Below are 19,634 nucleotides of genomic sequence, written 5' to 3' on the forward strand. Positions count from 1 at the left end.
CAACATAGAAATCACCTATCTGACAGTAGAGAAGCAGTAGATCTTTGGTGTTCGGCAATTCCCCTATCTGGGGGGGGGGGTGATTTATCACACTTATCAAAAAACCTGAACAACACAGTATAATAAAGTTATTGATATTGAGGAAGAGGCTTCCGGTAAGGGCAAGCCTATTTCCTCCCAGGCCGGTCTCTGACCCTCTAGCTTCAGGTACGCCCCAACCGGAAATGTCTGCATTCCGTTGAAAGCCACGTCTGTTCTGGCCTCGGTCCCGCCCCCACGCCACGGAAGTGTTTCCGGGGTCAGGGCGCTCGGGCCCGCCCCGCCGCGGCTGCGGCGCTGGAAGCCCCGGTCCTCCCGGAAGTTCCCGGCTCTGGTCCTGTTCTTACGCAGCTGAGCGGCCCAGGGCGGCCGGGATGGCGGAGGCGGCGCTGCTGCTGCTGCCGGAGTCGACGGCCGAGCGGGACGCCCGCGAGAAGCTGTCTCTCTGGGATCGGAGACCCGATTCGATGGCGCCGCTGACAGACAGGCAGACGGACTCGGTGCTGGAGCTAAAGGCGGCGGTGGAGAACCTGCCGGTGCCCGCCGAGGTGAGGCGAGGGCGTGGGTGGGCAGCGCCGGGCCTCCCGTCCCGGGTGGGGATCTGGTCTGCACCCCTGAGCCACCGTGGCGGCTTCGGCGGGAGGGGCCCGTGTGGACCCCGCTGTCAGCCTCGCACTGCCGCCCTGCCACGGTGTGTGTACATCCACGCGGGGCCACAGCCCTCGCCCAGACTCGTGGGACGGTTGGCCTGAGCCTTGCCCTGGGCGTCTTGCTTCAGTTGTCCCCGGGTCACTGTCGTTCTGCTCCCCGTGAGCCTGAGGTGCTGTGCCCCGGAGTCCGGCTGGGCTGTGTTGCTGTGTCCCGGGAGTCCTCTGGCTTGCTGGCTCTTGGGAGGCGGAGGGCCACTTAAAGCGGCTCAGAACTAGTTCCGAGTGACAGTTTGATTCATCACACACCAAGCTGTGAACTTTTGGTGTAGGTTATGGAAGATAACGATTTATTTAACCTATAGAAAGAAATTTTTAAAAAAAGAATTATTTTTACAAGTTGACTCAGTTATTAAGTAGAGCTTTTGGGTTTTTGGTGTCAACATTTCCCAGTTACCACTGGGACAGTATGGTTTTAGTTTTTGTGTGATTCGGTGCAGTTATAATGTTAAGAGTACTTTTTTTCCTCCCGCGTGAGTTCGATGCTAGCCTGATCTACAAAGCAAGTCCAGAACACCAAGGCTACACAGGGAAACCCTGTCTCAAAACAAACAAACAAATAAAAAGAGTACTTTTTTTGAATTGTTTAGATGTTTGGCAGGCACTTAAAGTTCCGAGGCCTGGATTTTAGGTTACTTTTATTAACAGTGGTGGTTATTTATTTATTTATGTTGGAAGCATTAGTTTCTATGCGATTCCGAACTCTGTCGAGATACAGATTGAATTTGGCGTCATCAGCTCTGCCCTTACACTTTGGAGGTGTGATTAGAAACGTTCTCGGTAACACCGTGTGCTGTGCTGTAAAAACGGGTGTTCTTAGGTGTGTTTCCCTGCCCACCTCCAGGATGTCGTAAAGGAACTAGATCCAAGTAAACGGAAGGAACAAGTGGAAAGAAAGGTCTCTGAGCTGGCTGTGTTTTATGTTCTGGATTATAGTGGGCGTGGTGTGTATGTGTGTGTGTGTTGTGCTGGGGAAGTGCTCTACTGCAGACCATCCTCAGCCCGCAAACTGGTGTATGTATTTCCCCAGTCTGTTTATAATTTGTGTGCCCCGTTACTGGCGTCTAGACCTCACAGAATCGGGGGAGGCATACACTGCAGGAAACTTTATTGTTATTGCCAAGGGTTATGAATTGAGTTTTCCTCCTTATTGCGTTGGAAGCAAATGGGTATTATTTTACACCATTCTTCCTTATTTATGCAGCAATACTTAATTAGTTCATGTTGTCATTTGACTTGTCGTGCCTACACTGTGGGTAGGAATTAGGGCTAGAACCATAAATAGGAAAGATGAAATTTCCAGCTTTAGTGAGGTGACGTCATTATGGAGATCATGAGCCTAAAAGAAGAAGAAAAAGAAAAAAAAAATCAAACTAACAAACCAAGAAGGTACAGACAGCGACTTGCTCACTGTATAAGAAAATAAAATCGGGTGGTGGAATCAGAGTGTGTGAGGTATGCCTTTTTATGGGAGGCTTAAAAGTAAGGGCAGACCTAAAAGAGAAGGGAAGGCCTTTTAAAGGAAATGACAGCCTAGTGTGAAAACTGACATGGAAAGCGTGAAGCCAGCCTGGGAAGGGCTAAGTCACTAATGTTCTAGCTGGAAGAAAAAGCAGAGTAAGTTCCTGGGTAGAGGATGAGCTTAACATGTCCCAGTATTCGGGGAGGTCTCAGTATTGGAAGGAGAGCGCCCGTTCACACCCGCTTCGGGGTCTTGGAGGGGCATGCCTCATTGCCTTCCTTTCCCTGCACTGAAGTGTTCTGTGTCTGATGGGATGGCTTTGGAATCCATTCATACCCCTTAACCATGCTCTTAACGTTACTGTTGAGGAAAGAATGCATCACTTAATTTGTCTAAACAGCATGCTCCTGTAGACTTCTCTGTAGCGATTCCTGTTTTAGTGAAATAAGTTATTTCCTGACCTCTTGGAACTGGGCTGACTTTGGGTCTAGTTGCTGTCCAGCTAATGACTTTAAAAGCAGCTTTCTCACTTATAGAAAAGCACTCCTGGGGCTGGAGAGATGGCCCAGTAGTTAAATGCCCTTGATGCTCAATTCCTACCACTTACAGGATGGCTCACAACACACCTGTAACTCCAGGTTTCTCTCTTGACCTTTGGGCACTAAACATGCATGTGGTGCAAGTACATACATGCATGTAAAACAAAACAATTTCTTATCTTGAAAAGTTGCATTAGATAAAAGAATTTGCAGTAGACTTGTTTCTTGTAGTCGAGGCAAATTTCTTATAGCAGCAAGGATCTTTTTCTGCTAACTAAGTAGTTCTTGTTAAAGTGCTAAAATAATTTACTTTGAAATCTGTTGGTAATTTACTGCCATAACTGTTGGGTTTTTTGCAGGTGTGTGACCATGGGCATGGTAATTAACCTGTATGCTTCATTTTTTTTTTTTTAATAAAATAGAGGCTTTTGTCAGGGAGTTGTGAAAATAAAGGCAGTCATGTGCATAAAAGGTACATGGCAAACTTCTTGGTAACATTACATTATTCATGGGATCTCTTTCAAATAATGAATGTTTTAAAAGAGTAGATTAGAATCTTGAGCTAGGATAGGTGTCACTAAGTCTGAAGAAAAAAAAAGTGTTTTGGTGTCTTGAGGAAGGCTCTGAGACTCCAGCTTCAATGATATGCTCTATCCAAACACAGAAAGTGTTGTCAGCTCAATTGGAGAATGACGTGATCACATTGATTCTAAAAATCACTTTCTCCAGTCCAGCATTTTCCAAGATTTGCAAGAAGGGGCACTTGTCTTTTCCTGGACCGGCTAAGCTGCTGCGGTATTATTGTGATTATTTTGTAGTATGCTCATGGCCGTTTGTATTAGCTGTGCAGTAGCTTTCCCACGTGGCCAGCAGAGTCTGTGCTCTTGTCTGTGTGCTGGTGCGTCTGCTCCGTCCTGAAGCCAGGGCAGCGCACTGGGGCAGCCCTGACTGAGTCATCCTCTCAGGATGTGAGGTCACACGTGGCAAGCAGGGAATACTATCACATTCCCTTTTGACTTGCAACTCTAGTTCATTTTTTTATGAAAAGAACTTAGTGAGACATAAGTACCCAAAGGGGTAATTTTCTCTTATGTTGTTAAAATATTCTTTCTTTTTCTTTTTTCTCTTTGGTTTTTAAAGACAGGGTCTCTCTATGTAGCCTTGGCTGGCCTGGCTTCACTTTGTAGACCAGACTGGCTTCAAACTTACAGAGTACCACCTGTCTCTGCCTCCCAGTGCTGGGATTAAAGGCGTGTGCCACCATGCCCTGCTTCAAAATGTTATTTCTTAAAAGTGGTTGTATTGTAATTTCTCTCCTACTTAGTTTGAGAGAAAATGGCTTCTTATTAGTAAAAGTAAGGGACCAAGGACCCTCCTGTTTCTGGTATTTAAAGTTTTTTAAAAAATTTTTTAGATTTTAGTGCTAGGTGCTGGGATAAAGGTATATGCCATCTGCCCAGCTGTAGGTTTATTTATTTATTTATTTTTAAAATTTTAAAATTAATTTAAAAAAAAAGATTTATTTATTTATCATGTGTACAGTATTCTGCCCTCATGTGTGCCTGCAGGCCAGAAGAGGGCACCAGATTTCATCATAGATGGTTGTGAGTCACCATGTCATAGCTGGGAATTGAACTCAGGACCTTTGGAGGAACAGACAGTGCTCTTAACCCCGGAGCCATCTCTCCAGCTCTAGGTTTTATTTTTAATTATATGTATGTATGTGTGCCTGTGTATTAGTTTGTGCATGAGGGTGAATGCCCCAGGAAGCCAGCAGAGGGCATTGCAGTCCCTGGAGCTGGAGTTACAGGTTGTTGTGAACCACCTGGTGTGGGTACTGGGCATTCTTAACTGCTGAGCCATTTCTCCAGCCCTATAATCAAAGGTCTTATGATTGAAAATTGATTAGTATCTGTGCTTGAACTAAGGAAATTGAATGCTCTTGGATAAATATGACCATATTTATATTTATTTATGACCATATTTATTTGTGATTAGATTATAGAATGTGCTTGAAATATCTTGAGCAGCTTTTCATGGATCTAGAGTTTTATCTGGTAAAGTAATTTAGAAAATAACCTTTTTTATTTTTTAATAAACTGAGCATATATGTCTATGACCTCCTTGGATCCATTTGAAATGGTAGGCATTAATATATAGTACATTTTAAATAAATCAATTAAAGACTTAACAACCAAACACAATATAAATACTATGAATTTTGATAGTGTAAAATAGTTGGGAGTTTTCTGTTGTCCAGGTCCAGCCTCAGCCTTAGGCAGGCCCTTTGTCCTTTGGAATTGAGTCTCTCTCTCTCTTAGCTGCAGGAGACCTCTGGTGTTTTGGGCCCTTTATGGTTTTTTGTCTGTTGTCTAGGGTGCAGGTTTTTTCCTTTTCCCTTTTTCCAGCTATAACAAGATGTTATATTCTATGGCTGACAGAGTTTGCTGCTTCCTAGCCCCTCCCAATGTCCTAAGGCGTTTGTCCACTGGGGCAAAAGGTCTAGGTGGGGCTTTGTGCCCTGCTTTCCATGTGTGTGCAACCACTCACCTCTCCCAGGTCTCTACACCTTGCTCACCTACTTCCAGCTACACCTTGCTCACGTACTTTCTCATGAGTATCTAGTGGAGGTTCCTGTGAGTGGGTGTGGATTCTTCCTAGGTCAGTGGCTTCCAGGTGCTTCTGCTTACCTGCTAGACCTTAGTGGTTGGTGACAAGTAAGAGAATCCTTTTAGCCTCTTGCATGGTGCTTGCCATCCCTTTCTCCCCTTGGTCTGCCATGCGGGAGTCAGTATTTGACTATCCCTGGAAATGCACATCTTTCTCCAGTTTGGTTTATTTTAGTTTATGTGTGTGAGTGCTTTGCCCGCATGTATGCATCTGTACCGTGGCTGTGCTTGGTGCCCGCAGAGGCCGGAGGAGGGTATCAGATCACCTAGAACCAGAGATATGGAGGCTATGAGCTGCCTTTCGGTACTGGGAATAGAAGCTAGGTCCTCTGCAAGAGCAAGTGCTTGTAACCGCTGAGCCATCTTTTTTACCCTGCCCCCTGCCCCCCCCCCCCCAGGTTTAGTTTGCATGGTTCTCCTGCATCCTGATCTATGATGGACCTAAGGATAGTTAGGCTTTCTGGCATGGTGGCTTAGTGAGTAAATGTCTTTGTGATTAAGCTGATTGAACCCGAGTGCAATCTCTGGGACACACATGGTGGAAGGAGAGAACTGACTTCTTAAGTTGTTCTCTGATATGCATGGGAGGTCACACATAGATGACAAATAAAAGCAATGAAAAATGTAGGACAAGTACTTACACTTTTGTGTATTACTTGGGTTTTGCATGTTTGGTGCAAGCAGCATGCATTTTGATTTCTTTATTCAGGTGTGGGCCTGAACGTCTACAGGGAAGCTTGTCAGATCTGAGCTGGGTGCATTACTTCTTCCCCCCTACGTCTTACCACCGTAGCTGTGATGTGTTGGTACAGGACGACCTTGTACTACTAACACAATATTGCAACGGCAGCTTACTCACTGCTCTGTTCCCAAGAAGCCCTGTCGATTCAGATCAATAAGTATATTCTGTTGCTGCTCCTAAGTAGGGGTAATAAAGACCTACAGTTGCTGTGAGTAGGAATAATAAAAGTACATCTAGTGTCAGTAGCTCAGCTTTATCGAGTATTTACTATGTGGCAGGGCTTGCGTTAAGTGTTTTACATGCTGCATTCTCTCGGTGTGTGTGTGTGTGTGTGTGTGTGTGTGTGTGTGTGTGTGTGTGTGTGTGTGTGTTCCTCTCTATGGAGACAGCTCCTTGTTGGTTAATTGGGATGCTTCCACAGTGCCTGCTGTTCATCTCAGTGACAGTTCTTTCTTCAGATCCCTTGATGGCAGCACATAGTTGCTAGTGACATGGTAGACTCAGGATAGGTTTCACAGAGTTTGGGAAACTCAATTCTTGCCAGGTCACAGTACTTTTATTTCAGGGCTTTATACTACTTTTCAGGAAGAGTTTATATGCATGATGATGTCCTGAGAAGACATTTGCGTTTTGCTAGGGCATTCCTGGCTATTGAGTCCGACTCATTTGTGTACCAGGAGCTTCCTGGTTCTGTTTGCTATTGCAGGCGGTGTTTGCTGGCTCTCTTCTTTGCTCCCACAGTGGTCTTGATGTGGCCACTGGGTCTGCATGTGATAAAAGAAGATGTTGAGGAATACAGTCATTAATTTCCCCAATGCCACCAGCTTGTACATCAGCAAGAGGCTTTAAACCAGGCTTCCCTGTAGTGTATTTCCCTGTGAGTGTAGCCCCATGTGAACACAGATGCAACCTCCCCACAGTAAAGACTGCGGCTCTGGCTTAGTGCTGGTGTTGGTGCATCCAGCTTGTTTGAGCGTTTAAGAAGGAGCCCTGTCTTCACATGGGCTGTGTGCATTTAGAAAGATGAAATCAATTTCCTAAGGCCTTGAGTCATGTCTAGTTGGAAGACGTTAAATGCCATGAGCTTAAAGCTAGAATTGAACCCAGCAGTAGGCCCCGAGCTTCCTCTGTCATCCGCTTCCAGTTTCTTTTAGGTCTAAAATCAGCTTGTGTGGAATGGGACTTCAGGTAAGTTAATACCAGAGCCAGAGTATCGTTCGTTAGTTGGGAGTCAGAGTGCCGTGTTGGTGTTACACGAAGCCTTATCCTGCAGCTCTTTTGGAATCGATAGAAACTCTAAGATTCTGTCTAGTCTCTTCTCTGTTGTTGAATTTCACAATATGCCAGTGTAGGTGACGTCATCTACCATGGATGGGGGTGGTAGGAGGAGGTAGTTTGTTGATTAAAGATGGTAATTTGTTAATTCTGTTGGTTGTTCAGGCCTTTGTGTTAGATCCTACAGAGAACATGCGACTTGCCACAGCACATAGGGTTTCCTTTTGTCTAATGGTAGTTCACAGAGTTTCACGTGAGAAAACGTGTGTGCTTCTACGAAGGTTCACCTCCACCGTTAAAAGCTGACTCAATCCTTAGACCTTGCTACTGAGGGACATTGGTGTCCTCTTTGCATCCTGAGAGCGGCATCTGTGGAGAATGTTAGTATTGTGTGAACCCCCACCCTACCCCCCAGAGGGTTTTTCTGAGTAGCCTTGGTTGCCCTGGAACTTGCTCTGTAGACCAGGCTGGCCTGTCACAGAGGTCCGCCTGCCTCTGCCTCTGCCTCCTGAGTTCTGAGATTAAAGGCATGTGCCACCAGCACCCCACAACATTTTCTGACCTCAGGACTTAAAGGAAATATTCCTTCTCTTTCAAAACAAGATAGAAACAATTGTATTGATTTCAGAGAGTTTTCAAGTTACATATCTTGTGGCTTTCTCTTTTAAGCTCCCAATTGAAGATGTATGCAGCTTAGCATCCCAGTCGCTCCCCATCGAGCTGACTGCTGTAGTGCCTGAATCTACAGAAGACATCCTCTTGAAGGGCTTCGCTTCCTTAGGAATGGAGGAAGAAAGAATTGAGACTGCACAACAGGTAAACGGCACAATCTTTTCTAGGGACATGGGACTTTTCTAGGTATCTTAGTGCAGGCTCAAAGAAGAGGACAGCATAGGCTTGTCTAACTTGCACCTAGGGCACATGTATCTTAGGGTAGCTATGAACATGGCCCAACATGTGCAGATGACAACTTGATAACATGGTGTCAAAGGTTAGGCACCCTGAGGGGCACTAGTGTCAGAACTTTGTGGAGCAGTCTTGGTTTGGGTTATTTTGGTTATTAACTGTTTTAAGTGACCTTATTGCCTATTTAGTTGGGTTTTATTGCTGTGAAGAGACGCCATGACCAGGGCAATTCTTATAAAGAAAGCATTAAATTGGGGCTGGCTTACCGTTCAGAGGTTTAGTCCATCATCGTCATGGTGCGGTGTGCATGGCAGCCTGCAGGAAGGCATGGTGCTGGAGAAGGAGCTGTGGGTTCTGTATCTGGATCAGCAGGCAGCAGGAAGAGAGTGACACTGGGTCTGGCTGGAATATCTGAAACCTCAAAGCCCACCCCCAGTGACGCACTTCCTCCAACAAGGTCACACTTCCTAGGAATGCCACTCCCTGGTGACCAGGCATTCAAATCTATGTGCCTGTAGGGGCCATTCACATTCAAACCACCGCATTGTCCAATTATATTGGCAATATAGATAAACATATAAGGTAATAGAGAAACCTAATAGGCTGAAGAGATGGCTTAGTGTAGGCGTACTGGCTACTCTTCCAGGGGATCTGGGTCTGATTCCTGGCACCCACATTGGGCTGCTCACAGCCCTCTTCTGACATCTGCAGGTAGCATGAGGTACACAGGCATACACACAGGCAAAGCACTCATACAGATAAAATAATAAAAAAAAATAAAAAAGATAAGGATAAATCTTTATAAAAATATGTATACCTAGATCACATGCATATGCCCTTATCTACTTGTTGCTTGGTAATTTTCTAAAATCCTTAATGTGTTCTTTAGTTGAAAGTTTATAATTATTTTACAGTAATTTACCATTCATTTTGGTATTTTCTTATAGCTAATCACAAACCTAAATGTGTAGTAGTTTCTCTAGATGCTCTCCTGTTTATTCTTTCTGACTTGCTTATAGAGTTAGAGCTGTCTATGCCTGTTCCACCTGAACACACTGGATCTCACCTGATTTTGGGAGCTATGCAGGGTTGGGCGTGGTTAGTACTTGAAGAGGAGAGTTAGAGCTGCCTGAGACAGGAGCATCGCCAGTTTGAGGCCAGCCTGGATATATAGCCAGTTCAAGGCATCTTGGGCTACATAGGCAGGCTTTGTTTAAAAAAGAAAGGAAAAAAGAGTTAAAGTTGATGGATTTCCAAATGAAACATACAGCAGATACATGCATGCATTGTAACTCCGGAGGCAGTGAAGCAAAGCAGAGGAGCTCCTGCTGTAGTTAGGCCGACCTGCATCTGTTCCTGCTGGAGTTAGGCCGACCTGCATCTGTTCCTGCTGTAGTTAGGCCGACCTGCATCTGCTCCTGCTGTAGTTAGGCCGACCTGCATCTGCTCTGGCTGTAGTTAGGCTGACCTGCATAGGCCGACTACATCTGCTCCTGCTGTAGTTAGGCCGACCTGCATCTGCTCCTGCTGGAGTTAGGCAGACCTGCATCTGCTCCTGCTGGAGTTAGGCCGACCTGCATCTGCTCCTGCTGGAGTTAGGCAGACCTGCATCTGCTCCTGCTGGAGTTAGGCCGACCTGCATCTGCTCCTGCTGTAGTTAGGCCGACCTGCATCTGCTCCTGCTGTAGTTAGGCCGACCTGCATCTGCTCCTGCTGTAGTTAGGCCGACCTGCATCTGCTCCTGCTGGAGTTAGGCCGACTACATCTGCTCCTGCTGTAGTTAGGCTGACCTGCATCTGCTCCTGCTGTAGTTAGGCCGACTGCATCTGCTCCTGCTGTAGTTAGGCCGACTGCATCTGCTCCTGCTGGAGTTTGGCCGACCTGCATCTGCTCCTGCTGGAGTTAGGCCGACTACATCTGCTCCTGCTGGAGTTAGGCCGACTACATCTGTTCCTGCTGTAGTTAGGCCGACCTGCATCTGCTCCTGCTGTAGTTAGGCCGACTGCATCTGCTCCTGCTGTAGTTAGGCTGACCTGCATCTGCTCCTGCTGTAGTTAGGCTGACTACATCTGCTCCTGCTGTAGTTAGGCCGACTACATCTGCTCCTGCTGTAGTTAGGCTGACCTGCATCTGCTCCTGCTGTAGTTAGGCCGACTACATCTGTTCCTGCTGGAGTTAGGCCGACTACATCTGCTCCTGCTGTAGTTAGGCCGACTACATCTGCTCCTGCTGTAGTTAGGCCGACTACATCTGCTCCTGCTGTAGTTAGGCCGACCTGCATCTGAAAGTCAGCTCCATTACTACCATCATTGTGAAGTTCTTACCACACCGTACTCACCTTTTTGGGTCTTCAGTTTCTGAGTCTGTAAAATAAGGATGATTATATACCTATCTCATACGGTTTTTATGAGAATTAAATAACACATGCAAATACAGTGTATAGCAAGCACACAGTAAGTGCGTTGAAAATGTTAGCCCAGATAGATGACAAGCCTGCATACCAGTGAGCTTGGCTCCCACTTTGAGGACTGGAGAAGGTGGTTGTACTGTGTGAATGTTGTGGGACTGTTTGAAACCATCATTTTTTCCTTCCACAGATTTGAGCGTGTCATGTTGCTATGACGCTCCTGTGCTGTGCTCTCCCCTTCCTTGACTGTCCTCCCCACCTTCCTCCACTCTCTCCCTTCTCTCCTTTCACAGAAGTCCCCCTTCTGTGTGAATGAAATCTTCTGTGTGAAGTTCAGACTTGACATCTTTTTAGAAGTTTGAAGCCTCTAATATTACTATGACATCCGTGGTAACATTTTCTCACTGTGAGCGCAGCTGGGTGAAGTGTGCTGAGCATGTGGACTGGTGGAACTACTGTGTCAAGACATGAACCTGATGCGAACCCACTTTTTTGTGTTGGAGACAGGGTCTCGTATTCATAGTGTAGCCCAGGCTGGCTTGAAACTCCTCATCTTCCTACTGCTACTTCCCAGGTGTTGAGATTACAGCTGTGTGCTACCATGCCTGGCTAAAATATAACACATCCCCACACCTGAAATTTCTAAGGCATATTAACTTTTTTTTTTTCTGTTCCTCTCCTTCCCTCCCATCCCTTCCCCAGACTTTTATTATGTTTCCCAGGCTGGCTTTGAACTTGTGATCCTCTTGCTTCAGCTTAGTGCTGGTGTTGCAGGCATGCATGACCATGCCAGATTTGATCTTCTTTTAAATAATGGGTGATTTCTAGCTGCCACAGTGGCGCACACCTGTAATCCCAGCACTTGGGGAGACAGAGGCAGGTGGATCTCTATAAGTTCGAGGCCAGCCTGATCTATAAAGTAAGTCTAGGACAGCCAAGGCTACACAGAGAGACTCTGTCTCAGAAAAACAAAAAACAAAAAAACCCAAACCAAAACAACCAAAAGGATGATTTCTAAAACATTGGTATAGGGGCAGATACAGCCTCAAGTCTATATTGTATTTCACTTTTCATATTTATTTCTTGTGTGTGGATGTTTTGCCTGAGTGTATGATGCACACCAGTTACCTGCCTGGTGTCCTCCGAAGCCTAAAGAAAGTGTTTGATCCCCTGGAACTAGCGTTAACAGACCATAGACCATTGTGAGCTGTCCTGTGAGTGCTGCGATTGAAGTGGGTTCTCTGGTGGAAGAGCTATCTCTGCAGCCTCCCCAAAGTCCATATTCTAAACTCACTATGTGATTTTCAACTTATATTCTTACTAGGTAGCATTAATATTAAGATTTACCCAAAGTCCTATGTTAATTCTTTAAGTTTGGCAAACTATGAGCCAAGTATTAATTTCCTAAGAAGAAATACGTATTATTATTTTTTTATGTGTGTCTTTAACATTGCTCCTTACTTGCTTCTGGAAATGACCAATGCTTTTTCTGTCCTTTGCTTTTCCTGGCATATATATGTAAATATTTAACAAAGCTCAAAGCCAATTATTAGTGGCTGAGCCCTAGAAATAAGATTCAATTAGGTAATGCCTGCCCTGTAACTGTTTTAGTTTGGTTGTCCGAATAATACTCTTTATTTTCCAGTTTTTCTCATGGTTTGCAAAGCTACAAACTCAGATGGACCAGGATGAAGGAACTAAATATAGGTATGTGCGGGTCCTTTATTGTCGACTATCCTGATTTTACATCATAATCATCTCACGTTACCAAGATACGGAAGACTAGTGAGAGCAAGGAGAGGGGGTTTATTATAAGTCTTTAGAACAATAACTTCAGAAAGGACTTGGATCAAGAAGTTGTACGGGAATTCTGTGAGGTGTTTATTATCTCAGGAGAAGCACCAATGGCAGGAAGATCATCTAGGTTGAGTGTGGCTAGTGCGTGCCCACAGCAGGGGAAGAATGACACCAGTGTCCCTCTGAGTTTAGATTATAGGTTCTGCTTTCATGTTCAGCTAACATTTATTTACGGCCATTAGGATCTTTTGTTTTTGTTTTTGTTTTTGTTGTTTTGAGACAAGGTCTCACTCTGTAGCCCTTGCTGTCCTGTAACTTACTCCCATAGACTAGGCTGGCTTCGAACTCCCAGAGATTTGCTTGTCTCTGTCTCTAAGTGGTGGGCTTAAAGGTGTGCACCACTGTGCCCTACATAGTTATGGCTGCTGTTGCTAGGCAGTGTCTTAGGGATACACAATCCCACTTAATCCATAGCCGATCCTCAAGGAAAATTCCCATTTCCACTTTACAAATGACCGAAGCGAGGCTTGGGAACATTAAGTGCCAGTGCCATTTGGGGTTAGATAGAACTGTAGTTTGGACCAGTGTCTTCTAGTCTCAAATCTGAAATTCTTTTCACATACATGGTCTTTGGAAGTGGCAGTTATCTGAAGGAGTGACCTTACTTGCTGCCTTGGGGTGCCCTAGTGTCCCCATCTTTGAAGCCTAATGTCAGTGATTTATTGACTTAACATGCAAGAAACCAGGTTGTGACTCTAAGGCTAATTCTTTTATTGCTGTGGTGTCGGTGACTCATCTTATAAGCAGGGAAACCGTTTGTGGGGAGGTTCTGAGTGTTACACATTCTGGGACAGTAGGCCAGATTTTCCACCTGAAATTTATGATTTTGGAAAAGGTGAGACCTTATTTTTTATTGACTATGCTTATTGGGGGAAATATTATTGTCAATCCCCTCTTGGTTCTGTTTTCTAGACAGATGAGGGATTACTTGTCTGGGTTTCAGGAACAGTGTGATGCTATACTGAATGATGTGAACAGTGCTCTTCAGCATCTGGAGTCATTGCAGAAACAGTATCTTTTTGTGTCCAATAAGACAGGAACTCTACATGAAGCCTGTGAACAGCTCCTTAAAGAACAGGTAATTGGGGATCAGGGAAGAGGTAGAGGGTCAATGATTAATTTTAAGTAGATGAATGCTATTTAATTTTAGTTTCCTTAATTTCTCTGAGTAGATGCTGAAGGTGGCTCTGTATGAGACTGCTGACACATGCAGAGCCCGATAGGGCAGCAGGGCAGTGGCAGGCTGCCTTGCCGGGTGCAGCTGCAGAGTGCACTGGCTGTGTGTTCTGCCCACTGCTGCTGACACTGTGAGATAAGCACAGTGATTGCACTCATGATGGGTTTGTTTGTAATCAGCTGCCTGCAGAGTTTGTACTTAAACTTGTGAGTTGCATGTAGCACATTGAAGTTATTGTATTTCAGACATTTTTCTATTTTTATGTGTTTCTAAAAGGCAGGCACTTATTTTATAAAAGTTCATATGATACTAGTTATTGTGTTTAATTGATGGGTGGAGAAATATTTGAGCATGATTCTGGAGTCATATCTGATTTAAACTTAAATGTCATATATAAATCCATTCAAAGTAATTTTGACATTAGGGTACTGATTTCGTGTATTTTTATAGTAATTGGTTTTTCTCTTTAAAACGTGAGTCGGAACTTGCTGATCTTGCTGAGCACATCCAACAGAAGCTGTCTTATTTTAATGAATTGGAGACGATTAACACGGTAAGTGCTTTGTATTTTTCTGTAAAGCTGTTCATATCTTATTTTATATTTCTCTTTTGTAGCAGTCTTCAAGCATACAAAGTGATACTTGAACTTAATAGTTGTTCACTGTTGGGGTTTCTGATTTGAGTAGTGGGCGTACCTTTATCAGTTTAGGATTTTTTATTTCTTTGTTTTTTCTAGACATGGTCTCTCTGTGTTAGCCTTGGCTGTCCTGAACTCGCTTTGTAGACCAGGCTGGCCTTGAACTCACAGCGATCCGCCTGCCTCTGCCTCTGAGTGCTGGGATAATAGGCCTGCGCCATCATGCCTGGCCGAGGATTTTTTTATATGTGATTTAAATAGGATTTTAAAAATTGTGTTACTGTTCCTGGATCTCTTTGTTGGTTACCTGTTCTAGAATTTTCCCTATAAGCTGTGAAAATTAGGACAATAAATGTCCAGCTTTAAGTCTTGCTGTGTTGCATTTCTATAATATTGTCTGTACACTTTTAAGCCAGTTCTCATGTTCAGTTTGAAAAAACATATAGTCCTCATAAAGCAGGTAATAAAGGCATCTAGGTAAATTATCTTTCTGTTTCTGCTTGTAAGTTAGTCATAATTATTTATAAACCATATCATTAAATTATTCAAACAATTTTAATTACTATAGCCTAATATTAAAGACATGAAAGTAATGCTGGCAGCCATTTAGATGTGGGATGCTGTGTGAATTGGTTCATGGCCAAATCACTTCTGTATCAAAAAAGAGTAAATGCATAGTAATATTTGACTTTTCTGTGCTGGAAATTGAACCCAGGCCCCATGAACATGCTCAGCATGTGCTGTGACTGCTAGTTAATCCTTTAGCCATAAGGATTGGCCAGTGTCCAAACACAGACATATGTTGCAAAGTGAAAGAAAGTGCAACATCTAGGTTTGTGATGTATTAATACAGCAACATAGTTGTTTTTTCTTTTTAAACTTTGTGAGTTCTTTTCTGCTTTTTCCTTTTCTTTTTTCTTTTTTAACTTGGTTGACACTTACTATGTTGTTATACATGGACCACAGTTGAGGACATTTTAGTGATTGTTCAAGGCTGTTTTATTAACCTTATATTATATTTAAAAAGAAATATGTTAATTCTAGTTAAAATTTTTCAGTGTTTACTTTTTTGTTGTTGTTAATTGATTGTTCCTTTTCCTTCTACTTCAAGAAATTGAATTCTCCCACGTTGTCTGTGAATAGTGAAGGATTTATCCCTATGCTGGCCAAGTTAGATGACTGTATAACATATATTTCATCTCATGTAAGTCATATTTTTATGCTTTAAAACATTAACATTTCTACTATATCACTTAGGCTATACAATTATTTTTTTTTCCCGGGGAGTGGGGGGAGGGTGAGGATATAGTCAGCTCTTTCTCTGTATGGCTTTCTCCTGTGTGGGTACATCCAATTGTGCATCGCAAAGATTAAACAGAACCTTTTGTTTGTACTGAACATGTACAGCCTGTTTTCCGTGTAGTTATTCCCTTTATGGTACAGCATAATTGCTGTCTCCATAGCATTTGCGTTACATTAGTCTCACAGATAACTTGGTGATGATGTAAAGTGTAAGGGGGATGTGTGTTTGGTATACGCAGCTTCTACACCTTCTTACTTAAGGCATTTGGGTCCTTCCCCTCCCCCCTCAAGGATCTCTCTATGTAGCCTTGGCTGTCCTAGACTTGCTTTGTAGATCAGGCTGGCCTCAAACTCACAGCAGTCCACCTGCCTCTGCCTCCCAAGTACTGGGATTAAAGGCGTGTGCCATCACACCTGGCTTGGGTACTCTCTTATCCTTTGGGGTCACGGAGCTAGTGCCGTCTGAATACTGAGGGATGATTCTATGTCTGTAACATGCTGTTTTTACTGCTGTTCTTAGTGGTATACACAGTACTTTTGGCTTTTGAGGGGCTCCTGGAGTGAAAAGGGCCCTCACTGGTTCAGCTTTATCCTATCTACCTAAAAGGATGGGACTTTTTTTTTTTTCCCCAAGACAGGGTTTCTCTGGGTAGCCTTGGCTGTCCTGGACTCACTTTGTAGACCAGGCTAGCCTCGAACTCACAGTGATCTGCCTGCCTCTGCCTCTTACGTGCTGGGATTAAAGGCATGTGCCACCATGCCTGGCAGGATGTGACATTTTAAGGTGTTCATTTATGGATCTGTAAGATACTCTTTTGGAAACAGAGTTACTTGGGAGAGGGTGTAGGAGCTACCGAGAAAGACAAATCCTTTCATTTTATCCTTCTCTTGATCCCCCAAGGAGTTCCTGCTGCTCTTAGTTTTGCTAACTCCATTTTGTTTCTAGTAGGATCTTAACGCTAGCCTCAAAGTTCGTGGGCACTGACATGTAATTGCTCGCAGCTGCGGATGGTGATTGAGCCTGTGCTTTGCGCCAGGCCCCGAGGACTTGGCCGCGACCAAGTCATTCACGTAGCCTTCTTCACGGGGCTCATAATCTACAGAGCATCATGTATTGCTTTGCATAGCGGACACCTTGGTTCCCATTGAAAGGTGGCTTGTTGGTAATATTTATTTCTTTTGTAAATTTCTTTGTTTTACAGCCTAATTTTAAAGATTATCCCGTATACTTACTGAAGTTTAAACAATGTCTTTCTAAAGCTTTGCACCTCATGAAGACATACACTGTGAACACACTGCAAACTCTCACAAATCAGTTACTAAAAAGGGTGAGTTAACTGATGCTAATGACAGATTGATTTTTATTTTTGGTTTATTTGCCTTCAACAATCTTTGTTTGAATTAATACTATATAATTAAAAGTTTTACCCTTACTAAGTAAGAATGTATGCTGCAGTTTTGTAATGAAGAAGTATGACTGTATTCTACATGGCTCAGCTAGCAGAGCCTTGCCTGCTACTATAAAGTTCGGGTTTCAGTCTACAGCACCAGGGGAAGTTTTAAAAATAAATGTAAAATTCTTTTAAATTATCTACCATTTAAACTTAGTCAATTTTATTGTTTTTTATGTTATTTCCTGCCAGTATTTTTATGAAAAATGTGAAAGAATGTCTCAGATAACAAGTAGCTTACATTTCATTTTACAGTTTATCAGATAGTGCTGGGTTCTACTCGTATTTCTTGGACGTTTTTCTATGTATGTATATGTGCATGCACATGAATTGAACCCTCAGACTCCGTGGCCACAGGGCTCTAAGTGCACCCAGAGTCTTGGACACATCAGGCAAGCACTCCACACTGAGTTATGCATTCAGCCCATGGGATTTTGAGACAAGGTATCACTGTGTTGCTCAGCCTGGAATTTGTGGTCCTCTTTAGTTTTTGATGCTGGGGCTATAGGCGTATACTACCACACCCTGCAGCGTACATATTTCTGTTGAGTGTATCCTAATGTTTAGTATTATATTAGAAACTGTAGGGTGGAAAAGAGAACTCATGAGTTCCTTGCTGTCATATTTAGAAATAATAACTAATAAAAATGTTGAAGAAAATTAGTTACAAATTAGTAGATGGCTAGGTAGAAGAAGTAACACACATGGACTAGGTTAGAAAATAGGAGTAGTGCTGTCTAGGATGGTCACCGACATACTTCTTTTCCAAGAAAACAAAGCCATAAAGGCTGTATTTTACTTTTTTAAGCTCGCTTTTCAGTTGGACCTACAGTGCTTGGGAGACGGAGGCAGGAGGATAAGAAGTTCAAGGCCAGGTCTGTATAGCTAACTCATTGAGACCTGTCTCAAAGTAAAGTAAGACCAAACCAGCTTAAAGGGAGGCTGAGATGCTGCTTAGAGGTTGGGCAGTGCCTAGAATGTGCCAGGCCTTGGACTCAGTCCTACTATATGGCAGGGGAAAGAAGTAAAGGAAATTTAAAATCAGACTTTCTTGCTGGGTGTGGTGGTATTCACCTATAATCCCAGGACTCCAGAGACAGGCAAGCAGATTTCTGTGAGTTCAAGGCTGGCCTGGTCTATGAAGTGAGCTCAGGATAGCCAGGGCTACACAGAGAAACCCTGTCTTGAAAAACAATCAAGCAAACAAAAAAACCCCACAAAAACCAGACTTTCTCAAGGACAAGCACTTGAATGCCAGAGATATTAAAAAATTTGGCCAGTGTCCTATATTCAATACGTTCTCCTTGGTGCCAAAATTCTGTTAATACAGGATAAATTTTAACTATAAAGGGAGAGATGATAGTTTTATTGATTAGATGATAGTTCTAACAATAGTAACCTATAACCTCTTTGAGATTTTCTTCTCTAGGCTTTTGGTAAGTATAGAAGCCAAACAGGAGATGTATGAAGTTGTTTTGTTCATTTTCTGAGTGATTACTTGTTTGCTAATATTTTTCCTCTCTGTCCCTTCTCTTTCCATGTCTTGTCAGGACCCCTCATCAGTACCTAATGCAGACAATGCCTTCACACTATTTTATGTGAAATTTCGAGCTGCTGCCCCTAAAGTCAGAGTAAGTCTGTTGGTACATACTGAATGTTGTTACGAAAAACTTCAGCTGGTCCTTTGGACGTCCTCTGTGCCTTACTCTTTCGTTTATCACAGGAAATGAACGTGACTGAAAGGAAGGCATTTTCTCTTTCACAGTTTAGCATTTAAAGTCTGTAGAGCAGGAGGCTCTTTGCCTTTCCTGTGATGCTCAGGTGTTGTGGCTAATTTAGAAGTATGGCCTAATAAATGTTTATTATTAGCCCATAGTTATTAAGACGGTGTTTCCTAACCCACCAGCAATCAATGAAAACGCAGATAAAATAGCTTTGGTTCACCTGGGACAGGACAGCTATTAATCCCCTAAACTACCTCCCGTGCTGGGGCAGGTATCTTATCCCCTGCCCCAATCCCATGCCATCTGCTTCTAATAATTTCTAACCAGCTACCTCCCGTTCATAATCCCAATACTTGCTAATGTTCACCATCTGGGCTAAATCCTCCATCCACGGTGGACACGTGCTTCTGACTCCACCTAACCCATGGCCGCCTCGTCCTTCTCCTCTCTTCCTCTCTCCTCCTTTCCAAGGTCCTTCTCTCCTCTTAGGCCTGGAATCTTTGCTGTGCCTACATTCTTCCGGCCCTGCCCAGGCATCAGCTTTTTATTGGCCAAATAGGGAGATAATTTTGGGGTATGTTAGTGTCTGCTCATTTGGGCAGCAACCAGATCTTGGGGACAATAATTATCATTAGAACACATAGCACCAGACCAACCCCCAGCACTCAAGGCGCTTTCTAGAGGATTTGGGGAAACTGATGAGATGGCTCAGCTGTAAAGACCCTTGTTGCCAACCCTAT

At 43.6% G+C, this 19,634-nt stretch overlaps 1 protein-coding gene across 1 annotated transcript in view; it reads left to right on the forward strand.

The window, feature by feature from the left end:
• Positions 1–267: 267 nt before the first annotated feature.
• COG3 (component of oligomeric golgi complex 3) overlaps positions 268–19,634 on the forward strand; it is a 54,479-nt gene continuing 35,112 nt past the window's right edge. Inside the window, exons 1-8 of the mRNA XM_084768290.1 lie at positions 268–587; positions 8,103–8,249; positions 12,392–12,453; positions 13,516–13,681; positions 14,259–14,333; positions 15,529–15,621; positions 16,922–17,047; positions 18,721–18,801. Of these exons, the coding sequence (XP_084624416.1) occupies positions 414–587; positions 8,103–8,249; positions 12,392–12,453; positions 13,516–13,681; positions 14,259–14,333; positions 15,529–15,621; positions 16,922–17,047; positions 18,721–18,801 (924 nt within the window). The 5' untranslated portion in view covers positions 268–413. The remainder of the gene's footprint in view (positions 588–8,102; positions 8,250–12,391; positions 12,454–13,515; positions 13,682–14,258; positions 14,334–15,528; positions 15,622–16,921; positions 17,048–18,720; positions 18,802–19,634) is intronic.

Source organism: Acomys minous (genome assembly GCF_964271855.1).
Source record: "Acomys minous genome assembly, chromosome: 18".
NCBI classification, from domain to species: domain Eukaryota; kingdom Metazoa; phylum Chordata; class Mammalia; order Rodentia; family Muridae; genus Acomys; species Acomys minous.